This window comes from Mytilus galloprovincialis, chromosome 5, assembly GCF_965363235.1.
Source record: "Mytilus galloprovincialis chromosome 5, xbMytGall1.hap1.1, whole genome shotgun sequence".
NCBI classification, from domain to species: domain Eukaryota; kingdom Metazoa; phylum Mollusca; class Bivalvia; order Mytilida; family Mytilidae; genus Mytilus; species Mytilus galloprovincialis.
In genome coordinates, this window is record NC_134842.1 from 46,140,719 (window position 1) to 46,154,041 (window position 13,323).

Here is a 13,323-nt window from a genome sequence, read left to right on the forward strand (position 1 = left end):
AGGTAACATCCATGGAACATTGGCTTTCAAACATGTGATATGGATACCTGGCTACTAGGCCGTTGTGACCAACAATGACATAATAAAAACTTCCGCCTAATTCTTCAAACTTGTCTTGTTTCCAAATTGTATCCTGAAATACATCAAGCGTATAAAGATATATGAACCATCATTACTAATTGACCCTTAATGGCTATTCAGTGGAGATTGAATTAAATATGCTCGGTTTTTTTACTGGTAGCATTTTTCCATCAAATGTTCAGCGTTAAAAGAACACGATATTCAAGACAACGATTTTTTTTTTATCAATTCATTCATAATAAGTATTAAACGAACGTTTTATCTAAAGTTTATTGTAAATAAATTTGAAGTCAAAGCTGGACACAAGGATAATATAACTCGACTGTATTTGTTCACCATTAAAAGGATTATGCGTACAATTAAATTATTAAACCTAAGTGTTGAATTTGAAATTATCCTTTCGAAAATTTTCAAATTTATTACGAGTTTGTTGTTTATCATTGGAAATAAGTTGCACAGATGATAATGGATTTTTCAATTTTTCGTTACAACAATCCTATCCTTTTTCCCAAGATCTATCTTCAAACGGGTTCTCACATCGTAGGGCATTGTCTGCTTATCCTTCTATATCAACTTTTATTTCCCCGTCGTTTGTTTAAAAGTAGTTTTCGTTACTCCCGCTGATACTCATTGTTGTTTAGTGGCTTTAAAAAGTATTTTTTATGCTATATTTGTGAAAATAACATTGCAAATTGTCACTTGAGGACCTTATTTCGCCTATTTTCAAAGTAATTATGTTTAGATAAAGAATATACTACTACCTAAATTGAACTATATATCTCTAAAACTAAATCTACGATGTCCATTAACTGAACCTCTTATGTTTAAAAAAAACCACAATTTCAGTCGTTTATAAAACTTTAATCTATTATGGGACGCATCAGCAATATACCGTACTTTTAGAATATTTTTGAAATGAAGAACACTTTTGATCAAACGAAATAGTTTACGTTTGAAAATATAATTTTTGTTAGAATAAAGATGTGGAATGTCTTTAAAAAAAGATGAAATTAAGTTGAAAGAATACATTTCAAGTCCAAAAGTATAAAGCTTTTAAAAAAAAGTTAAAACTGTGGTTGATAAAGAAAAAGTATTATAATCGTTACTAACCTAAAGAAGTAACGTGTCGTAAATATCGTTGTAAGCCGATCTATTCCAAACTAGCTGGTCATCCCACCATATAACATCCAAGTTACAAGAAACAGCAATCTTTTTTGCCACTTCATCAAAATCATGAATGCTGAACAGCTCGAAATCGACAGTCACAATAATGGTATCATTTTGATCGTTAATTGGTCTCACCTGTTTATTGTAACTTTTATTGATGAATGAGTTGTTGAACAGATTCTTGACAACATCTGAACTTTGATGAAAACCATTGCATACTGTCAACAGAAAACACATAATGTGTAATTTGTTTGTCATTAAACTTTTTTCCTCGTTCCTCTAAACTTATATGATATTATGCAGAGATTGTGCTTATTTCTAACGTATTTTATGTAAACATGATGCAACCATGTATTTGAAATGAGAAAAAAAATTAAATAAACTAGAAATGTATATGCATATAGATAAACATATTCATGTTTTCAAAAATCAATTCACATATTTCTTTCATTCTCTCATCAAACATACTAAACTCAAATGATGATTAAATGTTTTTTTGTATGACATTTGCCAACCAACGAGGGACTTGGATAGAATTGTTGATTTTCAGAGAAAAGAGGCCAATGACACAAAATTTACATTTAACCGACAACGCCAACAACAATGAACGCTACAGACTGAACAACTGGAACACCACCATAAAACAAGGTGATATCAAGTGTTCCGGAAGGGCAAACAGATACTGCTCTACATACATTTGGCCCTAGTCATGTTTGTCATTTAAGTTCTAATAATCAGAGAATTGTCAAATGATGCTGTAAAAAAATGCATCAAAAACTAAAATACATAATTACATAATAAAATAATGAAAAGCATTAATCTAATTGATAAGTGATTTTTGGTTGATAAACGTCCAGTGGCAAATACTTTATGTATGTTCAGGACGCTTGTGTTACTTATATACCTTTAGTGTTTCAAACATGTTGATTTGTCTTTGAACTATCTTTAACCAAATACTTCAGACAAGTAAATCAAAAGGCTTCCCCACTCCAATAAACTGTTTGTTTTAACAAGAGATATTTTTTGTTAAAAAGTTATGTACGTTAAAAACTTTGTTAAATTTGTTAATGTGCCTTTTATATTCCCTTTTGACTTAATTGTTGTTTTATTTAGAAACACATATCTGTTGTTATACTGTTCTGACATTGACATTTTCATAATGCACCTTTTACATTCTTTAAAAGACTTTTTGTTTTGTCAAAGTTACTGTTCTGACATTGACATTTTCATAATGCACCTTTTACATTCTTTAAAAGACTTTTTGTTTTGTCAAAGTTACTCTAGAAGCATAAAATTGTACAGATTATCATGTGAATGAGGTTGATGAACTTAATAACTTACAAAATATTTTCTACTCAGTTGTCTCGCGAGATAGCTTAATCATGTGTTTTTCAAGGCTGCTATATTAAAAAGAAAATGAGATTGGAAGATAATCTTTGATAAATAATTGTTAATGCTTTTGTGCAGCTCATTACAATTTCCAAGCGGGAAATCATTTCATATATGTTCACCTTGCATATTGATATATATCTACAGCCAATCAAACTGAACAAAAATTAATGAACGATTCAGAAAGAAAAACAAATAAGAGCAAGGTTACTGATATCAAAATAGGGAAATTTGCTCTCATGAAAATTGAGGTATGTAACTTACAAATGTATGTTAATTAATAATTATAGGAACTGCATGTGAACCTTACAAGAGAAATTGCATTGTGTAAGATTTGAATTAAATTTTAGTAATTCGATGTAATTAAATAAGATTATTTTTATAAAAAAAAAGATGAATTTTCATTTGAAATTCACGTGAGTTTCACTTGAGAGTCATATAAGTTTACAACCGAGATAAAATACGTGTTTGCGAGTTTCACGAATAATACTGTTTGAGATGAAATTCAAACGAGATTGACATGAATCTCAATATACATGAAATTCGTGTGAGTGAAATTTCTCTGTGTATCTTAAGCTGATTTTATTTCGTTAATAAACATTTGTAGTGTGTATGATAACTGTTTAAACATTCACAACTCTTGAAGATTTCCAATTTGATATGCATGTACTATATATATATATTTCGCTTATGTTTAGTACCATAGTGTCAGGATAATTATAACTCGTTCATTATTCTGTTTCATCGAAAAGTTGATTGCCAATAAAAAAAAATGTGTATACATTAAACATGTTAAACTAAACATTAAATTATTTGTTAGAGAATTTCATTTTTCAACTGTTACGTAAACAGTATTATATTATTTTCTTTATTTTTCATTCTCTTTCATTGTCGTGGTATTTAACGGAATTTCCTTAGATCAATAATGAAAACATAAAGGGATGACGAAACCAATATGCCAATTATTATATAGAAAAATTACATACAGGTCCTTAGATACACTGGTGGCTGTGTGGCAGGAGTTTAATGTCAATATATACCAAAACATTGAGATGATATAGGCTCATTCGGCAATCCTCGGTAGAATCCGCTACTCTCCTTCTATCTAGATGCGGGTACGGAATCGGCCGAGTTGAGACGAATGGGTATAGGCTTACATTTTTGTTTACTTTGATTGTTAATTTTGATCCAAACATATATAAAAAGAGCCCTTTATAATACAACTTTAAGCCCCAGTCACAGTATAACGTTTCAAGAGCTACTTTTACTATGTTTTGAAAGCGTAGCGAAACGGGAATATACGTAACGAAGCGAAGCGAAACGGGAATAAACGTAACGAAGCGTATCGAAACGTAGTGATCCTTTGTTCAAAACGTGACCTGCCGCGTATGCTTTGAATTGAATAACAAACGTAGCGAAAATTAAAACGAAGTAGAAACATAGTAAATACGTATCAAAGCTTAGCGGAACGTAACAAAAACGTGGTAACTACGTTTCGAAACGTACCAATGTGTGGTGGAAACGTGGGTCTACACGTACTGATAGGCAGCTAAAATTGATAAGAACGTAACACAAACCTTGTAAAGTCTAGCTTTCTAAATAACGGGACATTTTTATTCAAAACGTAGATGAAACGTGGCATTTAAAAACGTAGGAAAAGTGTGACTGTGGTTTTAACTCGGTAATCGGAGTACAAAATATTTGCTTGAAACACCAAACCCTGGACTTTAAACGTGTATACAAACATTTATTCAAATAAAAATCTCTCTTAAATCAGTTTTTATCACATTAATACTCATTTTATACCCCTCCCCTGTTTCAATTTTTAAAAGAATTTGAAAACAAAACTTGAATTATTGCCAGCATACCCTATTTGCATATTTTCTGATATAAGATGCTTAGAACCTTTGATAACATATTGAAAGCATGTCAGAATACTCTTAATGTTATGTTTAGCAGTCAATCATTACAACAATCAAGATTATATAAAATATCCAATCCTGTCTCCAGTCCACATCTTACTGTATGCCTATTTGTCAATTAAATTTCACATTTTCTACCTCAAATTGTCAATATAGAACTCTTGTCACAACAGTATCATCTGTTACCATATATCTGACACAATTTACCTAATATATATACTAGAAGTGTTCAAACAAAGCCATATTTGCAATAGTGGTATTTATGCAGATATAAATTCACTTAAAATGTTATAGAGAGGACTGCTGTCATCTGATTTTTGCATACCTTCCAAGAACAGTTATTATTTTCTATATTAAGAAAATAAAACATAAAATCATAGCATTTACAAGTTAAATTATCTGTTTTATGACCCAGGGGGTAGGCAATTGTCTATGTTTTATGCCCCTGGGGCCTCAAATTTCCTAAATTATTCTGCTGTTTCTAGCAATTTGGAATATTTAGTACATATACAAGATAGAACACACTATTTTAAGTTTTGTTGAGATATTTTTGTATTTCTAGCTTGTATTATTTATGCCGTGGTGATAAAAGGAAGATTTATGTGTTGCGGCTTACTTTTGGGTTATCGACAGGGCACAAACACCCCATAAATAATATTCAGAAAGGATTGATGAGTTTCAATGACTGCGAAGAATAAATATAAGCACTTAGAACAATTTAACTGACAAATATGCAAATATTATAAATTAATTTTGTATTACGGACTTTAAGTAAACTATGCATACTGTAATCTGTGAATTTATGCTGAGTCATTATATCTAAGGACCAGGATTCTATCAATCTTTATAAAATATTTATAAAACTTCATATTTGAGTTAATTTCTTTAAAATCTGTGAGATAAAGCAAATTTGGTTAAATTCTTAATGTTCTCTTTTTTCACCCTATATAGGTTGCATTTCTGTAAATATTGACAATGCAATTTCCCATCGGAACTCCTATTACGGATAAAACTGTAACGCTTTTACTATGATGTTTTGAAAAAAATCTTATCCTAGAATTGAAAGTTATATGCATAACAAATTTTTTCAAAGGTCAAAATATAGGGCTGTGTCGTATATTTTCAACGTTTATATGCCCTGAACTTTTCAGAGTTTAAACTAACACGAAACAGTTGTATTTACAAAGTGCAATCTGTAGGTTCTCCAGCTTACAGATCACAAGCAGATTAGACACCCTACTTGGACGGACACATTTCAACCTCCGAGCCGTCAAGTCTTAACACTATAGTGCCGCGTTTTTAGCGCTGAAACACCTAATACCAATTTTAACGTCTTTGCTTGACGCGATGTTGATTCGATCCAAATATCTCCTGCTCTCGAGGCGGGTGTATATAATATCATACAAAAAACCAAGTATTTTTACAATAATCAATACGGAAATATCACAACTCAACACGAGCAAAACGTATCTTACCTATATAAGATGCCTTATATGCATTTTAAAAATACATGTGAATTCCGATATCCAACTGCATACTATATACATTGATCAACACTCCCTGCCATTTAAAAGGAAACTCTTCTATTAAATATTTGAGGGGATAAGTGTTACCAGCTGTTGTAAGTCTATTTTTTTTTCATTATTCAAGATGTCCTCATTTTCCAACTTTCATCCAAGAAACACCGTATACCTCACTGTGGACCTCCTATTCCAAGACCTCCTTATTGTATTTTAAAATTAACGTGTTTTCGCCATGAACATGCATGCAATATTTTCCACTGGACATAAAGCAAACAACAATCAATCAACTTTATAAATTATACCATGTACATAGTACACGACGACAAGATATTGTAATGTTACTGTATCATGTGTATTAAGTGCAATAATACTTCAAAAGTTTGTATTGTTTTAATTTGTTGGTTTGGGGAAAATTTGTCAATTTTTGCAATTTGCTATGCTGGGGGAAAGGGATTGATGGACGACTAACATAAACTATACTCTAACGAAAACACTTCATTGTAATCCTGAATCATACATGTATTGCCTGTCTTCATGCCAAATTTCAACTACTGTTTTAAGTCTCCTAACGAAAAAGTACCGTTCGAAAGCCAAATATTACTAAAAATATTGCTTGGTTTTCAGGAAATCAAATCCTTACCCTAGTGTGGGTCAGTTGTGGTAACACAACAACCAACAAATTGTCATAATCAGTTGTATAGGGTTTGAATCCTCAATTTTGGTCGAAAATAATAAAAAAAAAAAACGTGATATTCCATTTTAAGAGCTCTGACATAAACAGACAGATAATTCAATGCCAATCAAATGATATATAAAACATCTATATCAGACTAAAACACCAATCATTAAATATTTGACGAAATAACAATGAAAACGTTAAATAGCATCTAAGCAAAGCATAACTTTGTGCAATATAAACATATTGATCTAGACGTATTGTTCATGTTGTGTGACAATCAGTGTTCAAAATATGGTTAAAAATATTTTTTATTACTTAAAATTTTTTAATGTTTTTTTTTATTATAAGTAGCTGTTGTAAATCAGGGTATTTGACTTACTAAAATGAAACATTGCAGCGAGTATAGACCTGCAGAAATCAATACAAAAAAGAATGCTTTGAACCCATACATCGTATAGTCATGTATAGCGTAGGTGTATTTCATGTATATCATATGATTGATTTATTTACACTTATATGTATGAAAATAAACAATGTTATAATCAAGTCTGTTCCCATCAAAATCCAAAAGGCAAAGAAATCAATAGTAGACGACACATCACGCCATTTTATTGCTTCTTCGTTGTGATTCCTTTCAGGGGTAGCATTTGTATCTTCATTGTTGATGCGTCCTATTTCGTTTGTATCAGAATGTATCTTATTTCTCCAGAAACACATTCTTCTTTGCAGTTTAACAGCAAAAACAAATATTTTAGATTTTTCATTTCCTTCATGTCTGTGGTGTAGTCTTAACTGGAATGAATTAACGACAAGCACTAAAATACAGTAACTCAGTTGAACTACGATGTAAATACTGAGGATAGGTGTGCTTTCTGAATTGACGGGTAGTTGGGCTGTTATTATTGTTAAAAATACCGCCAACGACAAAAAGACAGTAACTGAATAAGACATTTTCTCGCCTGCATCGGCAGGGATGATAAATACTAAGGAATTAAGAATGCCTAGGAATTTTAAAGGTATGACGATATTGACTATGTAATACGTGGGTTTACGGCGTAGGTTAATCGTGAAATCGATCTCATGGCTGCCTAATACTCTGTTTATCTGCACCGAAGTTGATGTTATTGTCCATAAGCTATTCTCTGTATATTCGTCTAGTTCGAATTTTGATTCAGGATCTATTTCAACTTCATCATACCGATACGTCCAAATGGTAAATATAATATGACAGGTCTGCTCATCATATGGATAAAAAGTAACATCTATCGAACATTGACTTTCAAAGACGTGATACGGGTACCAAGATATTCGACCGTCGTATTTAATCCGAACATAATAAAAACTTCCGCCTAGTTCTTCGAACTTGTGGAAACCATTTTTTAGTACAAGGTCCGGTTTCCAAACCGTATCCTGAAATATATGAAGTAAATTAATATATTAAAAATATCATTTCTGCTAATTTATGATTATTTAGTGGAAATTGAATTACATATGTTCGCTTTGTTATGACATTTCAAATATAACTAATTATCTAAAAGAGCATATTATTAGTTATATAGTGTGCTAGTGGCCTAATACGGTATATATGGGGTCAGTAAATTCCATATGGGGTGACCAAGCCATTAAAACGTTTAATCCTGCTGCAAAGGAATGTTTGCACCTGTCCTTAGTACAGTAGTTGTTGTTTGTTTATGTAATTTATACGTGTTTCTCGTTTCTCGTTTTTTATATAGATTAGACCGTTGGTTTTCCCGTTTGAATGGTTTTACGCTATTAATTCTGGGCCCTTTATAGCTTTTTGTTCGGTGTGAGCCAAGGCTCAATGTTGAAGGCCGTACATAGTGGAGAGTTGTCTCATTGGCACTCACACCACATCTTCCTATATCTATATAAGCCAGTCTTCAATACTTTTAGTATTAAGAAACTTCTTCCATTGATCCTACAAGAATAGCCAAAGATAAAAACTTGTGGTTTAAATGTGTTTAATGAATTTATTTCAATCTTAATCATCAATTTCTTTGTCTGTTGAAACCTTTTAGATTTTTCCTCAGTTCCGTTTTTATAAAGGGACGTAACACCACTACTAACCGTGAATAAAATAAGCCCCGCCTCCCTACTACCTAATATGGAATATAAAGGGACGTAACGACATTACTAACCGTGTTAGAAATAAGCCCCGCCTCCCTTCTAGCCTAATATCAAATATACACAGTCTTCACGCGGACGCTTTTAACCAATCACATTCCTAGAAATGTATAGGAGGTAAGACAATATTCAAGACACGTTTTTATTTTAACTCATATTCATTATAAAAAGAAAGCGGATGTCGTATCCATAATTGATTGTGAATGTAGATTAAGTTCGAAGCTGAACACAAGCATGACTAGAATCATATGGCTCGACTGTAGTATACAAGCCATAAACATATATGTGTGTCTACCATTTGATAACAATGTACAATAATATTCCAAAATACAAGCTTAAATACAGGTAGAACATGATGGTCCAATTATATTTTGTAAAAAAGACAGGCCTTCCTAGACATGTATATCTTAATTTTTGGAGAAGAAAAATCGTGCTTTTTAAACCAAATCAAAGATTGAAAAAAAAAATTGACACCATATATATTACGTTTTGAGGGGGCATTTTCCACCAAGCAATCAGTACTTCTGTGTGTGTTTCTCATCTTATGGGGGTTTGTTTTCTTTTTCACACGAAATTAGAAACCAATTCAACATTTTGTTTAAACAATTAAAAGTTATTTATTTTGAACACTGTATCAACTGTATGTTGACTTTAATATATACATTTATTGAACGTCTAATGTTTAGAAAAACACTATTTCGTCCTTCATAAGATTCGCTCCTTTTATTTCAATTATGTTTGAACGCAACAGCAATAAGCCAAAGTATATAACATAAACATTGGTAATAAACATTAAACTTAAGATGCAGAAAACGAAATAGGTAACTTCTGAACATATGCATGATAGTTATGATAGCTGGTTGCAAAAAAATGAATTATTTAATCATGTTCAAAGAAGAAATCCACATGCAATATATTCTTCAGTTCAGAGAAAAAAAACCTGTGATTGATAAATAAAGGCAACAGTAGTATACCGCTGTTCAAAACTCATAAATCCATGGACAGAAAATAAAATCGGGATAACAAACTAAAACTGAGGGAAACGCATTAAATATAAGAGAACAACGACACAACATTAAAGTGTAACACACACACACACACACACACACACACAGAAAAACAGTAAGTTTATTGTCACAAACCTGAAGGACCAGCATGTAGTAAATATCATTGTTAGTCGCTCTATCCCAAACTAGCTGGTCATCCCACCATATAACATCCAAGTAACCTGCAACAGCTATTTTTTCTGCCACCTCATCAAGTTCGTGAATGCTGGACAACTCGAAATCGACAGTAACTCGAATGGCATCATCTTGATCGTTTGCCGGTCTCACTTGTTTATTGTAACTTTTATTAATAAATAATTCAGTAAATAGTTTCTTTTTATCAGCTGTAGTTTGACAAAAACAATTGCTTATTGTCAATAGTAAAAATATAATAATGCATATTTTGTTAGCCATTTAACCTCTTTCCTCGTTATTATAAACTTGTATATTATTATACAAGGATGGTTTTCAAATCTAGCAAATTTTGTAAATGATTGATTTAACCATAAATTTGAAATGAGAAAAAAATGACTCGACTGGAAACTTTAAATGATAGTTTGTATGCCTATTCATCTTCATAAAGATCAATACACATGGCAGCTTTGTCTTATTCTCTCATCAAACATATTAAAACTCATCTAATGATTAAATGTTTTCCCTTGAAATATTTGAAAACCAGCAAGGGACATTGATTGAATTGTCATTTATCAGAGAAAAAAGCTGAAGGACACTAAATTGACATTCAACAGACAACTCCAACTGCAGAGAACACTTAGGACTAAGGACTGAGCAACTCGAACACCACCATAAAACAAGGTAAAATCAGGTATTTCGGAAGTGAAAACTGATTCTGCTTTACATTCATGTGACAAAAGTCCTGGTTGTCATGTTTGGACAAAAGATGAAATAATACTCAACTAGTGCTGTAAAAAGCATGCATCGAAAACAAATTACGAAAATAAATGATTTAAAGCAACTATCGGTCACTTTACGTATGGCCTCTTACAATATACAAAATCCTATAATCTAATTCCGTAAGGTATGTGATCAAGCATATCAATCGACTCTTTCAGAGTATACACACTCGTTTATTAAATCATTCCAATGAATTTCATTCAGTTTTCATATTTTACATATATTACCAAATTAAACAGTAGTGCACTTTTGATACTACGAACTATAGATTGTTCTCATTGACGTCGCTCGGTTGTTTCAACCGCTTGTTGGACATGTTTTTTTGTCATTGACCTAGCTATATAACCGAAAAATACATTTACGATGATAAATCAAAATTCTTGCCAACTCCAATAAGCTGTTTGATTTAACCAGGCATATTTGTTTTTACAAATTTATGTATTTAGTACTTTGGAAATTTGTTAACGCACCTTTTACTTACCTGAATGACTTTATCATTAGTTTATCTAGAAACGAATAGCTGTTGTTAAAAAGTTCTGCACGTTGACATTTTATAGTTCACCTATTAACCTCCATTAAAGGCTCTTTTGTTTGTCAATGTCATTTTAAAAGTATAAAATTGTACAGGTTATAATTTCTCTCAGGTTGATCAACTTACTTATTTTACAAACTGTCTTCTACTCAGTTTTCTCGTGATATAGCTGAAAAATGTGTTTTTCAAGGCTGCTTTATTGAAAAGAAATGAGATTGGGAATTGTTCAGGCTTAAGGTACAGCTATAGGTAGTTAAAATATTCATTCGGGAAATCATTCATCAATAATATTTTGTTCATATGTCTTCATCTTACAAGTTAAAATATATCTGGAGGCAACCTTACTGATTAAAAACAGACACGACACATAATGAAAAACAAATAAGGGTAAGGTTTTTAATATACACAGGGGAAATGCTTAAAAGAAATTGTACGTAGATTGACATTCATAGCAATTGCACGTGGAATTTTCAACTTGAACTTTACCAGAACAACATGTTATTTCTCATGATTTTGATTTTAAGTAAACTCATTATAGATACCAGGATTAAAATTTTATTACGCCAGACGCGCGTTTCGTCTACAAAAGACTCATCAGTGACATTCGAATAAAACAAATGTTAAAAAGGCCAAATAAAGTACGAAGTTAAAGAGCATTGAGGACACAAATTTATTTAGAATATCGATGCTATTTTAGAATATGTTTGGTTTTTAAGACAGAAAACACTCATTTGATTTTTACTTTCAATTTCACGTGAATATCAATTGAGAGCTATATATTAGTTTTTAAGAGAGAGATGAAATTACTTTTTTTTAATTTCATGTATAATCCCGTTAGAAGTAACCTTTATGTAAGATTAAGAAGAATCTCAATTCTAGTGAAATATTTTTGTGTATCCTGAATGAATTTTATTTTATGGACTGAAATGGCAAGTGTTGAAGATAATTGTTTAATTGCAATACTCAAAGAAGGAGACCCTATACTAATACTAAACGAATTACAATGAGATTAATAACAACGATCAATAGGTGTTCACGTATTTTCTAAACTATGTTGAAGTTCTTCCTTTACTCACACAGTGATTAAGAATTGTTCTAGAGTTGTCTAACTTTCTCTGTTGTTATTTGTAATTCACACATACCAAAAATTAAAATACTAGTCTTTCTGTATATAAAACTCATTTGTGTAGAGGTTCAATTCTCAGTTTTTCATATATTTAACTTTTACAACTTATACAATGACAATCATTCTAATTACAAATACATTTTATTACACCAACTTGTATTTACATTTCCATGACTAGAATATACATTTTTACATTGTGGCATTACTTTGGCTACATAGTTTTCTGCAATATTTTGTTGAGGCGTCAGGGTGACTACCAATTACTTTTACACAACGGCTATCAGCTTACCTATGTTGACATAATATCATAAAACCCCTGGTAGTTAAACACGGTTACACCACCATCTACCATGGGGAGTGAACGGGGAAAACACTCATATTATGAATGCTCCAGTTATCAGTGCCCCACCTGTTGGCAGGTGAAAGCCGCCCCTCTATAAGATGCGGTTGAGGAGGTCCCACAGTAACCCATCTGTAGACCCCACTGTTACCACTAACCACATTTTCCAAACCTGCAAATTGTAGAACTTGGCGGGCCAAGAGTAAGGGCCGAGTTAAATAATCCCCCAATCACTACCAGTCTCCCTGGACCCACATGAGAGCCTAAGTCAGCTACCAAATCTGACTTGGGTTCTCACCTCCGTTGGAAAAGTTGATTTTGTCGAGCGTAGGAAAGACTCAGCAAGTAATCATATGAATGTAATCTTATAGTAATCTAAAAGTAATCATGATTACACCTGTTTTATGCAATGTAATCGATTACATTACGATTACTTGTAATCAAATATGGCATAATTA

At 31.8% G+C, this 13,323-nt stretch overlaps 1 protein-coding gene across 1 annotated transcript; it reads right to left on the reverse strand.

The window, feature by feature from the left end:
• Positions 1-5,607: 5,607 nt before the first annotated feature.
• LOC143074051 (neuronal acetylcholine receptor subunit alpha-6-like) lies at positions 5,608-10,201 on the reverse strand. Its single transcript, XM_076249602.1, has 3 exons — positions 10,049-10,201; positions 7,364-8,171; positions 5,608-5,612 (listed from the first exon to the last, which is right to left on the reverse strand). Exons 1-3 carry the CDS (start codon positions 10,061-10,063, stop codon positions 5,608-5,610), a joined length of 828 nt encoding a protein of 275 aa, XP_076105717.1. The 5' UTR covers positions 10,064-10,201.
• Positions 10,202-13,323: the final 3,122 nt, after the last annotated feature.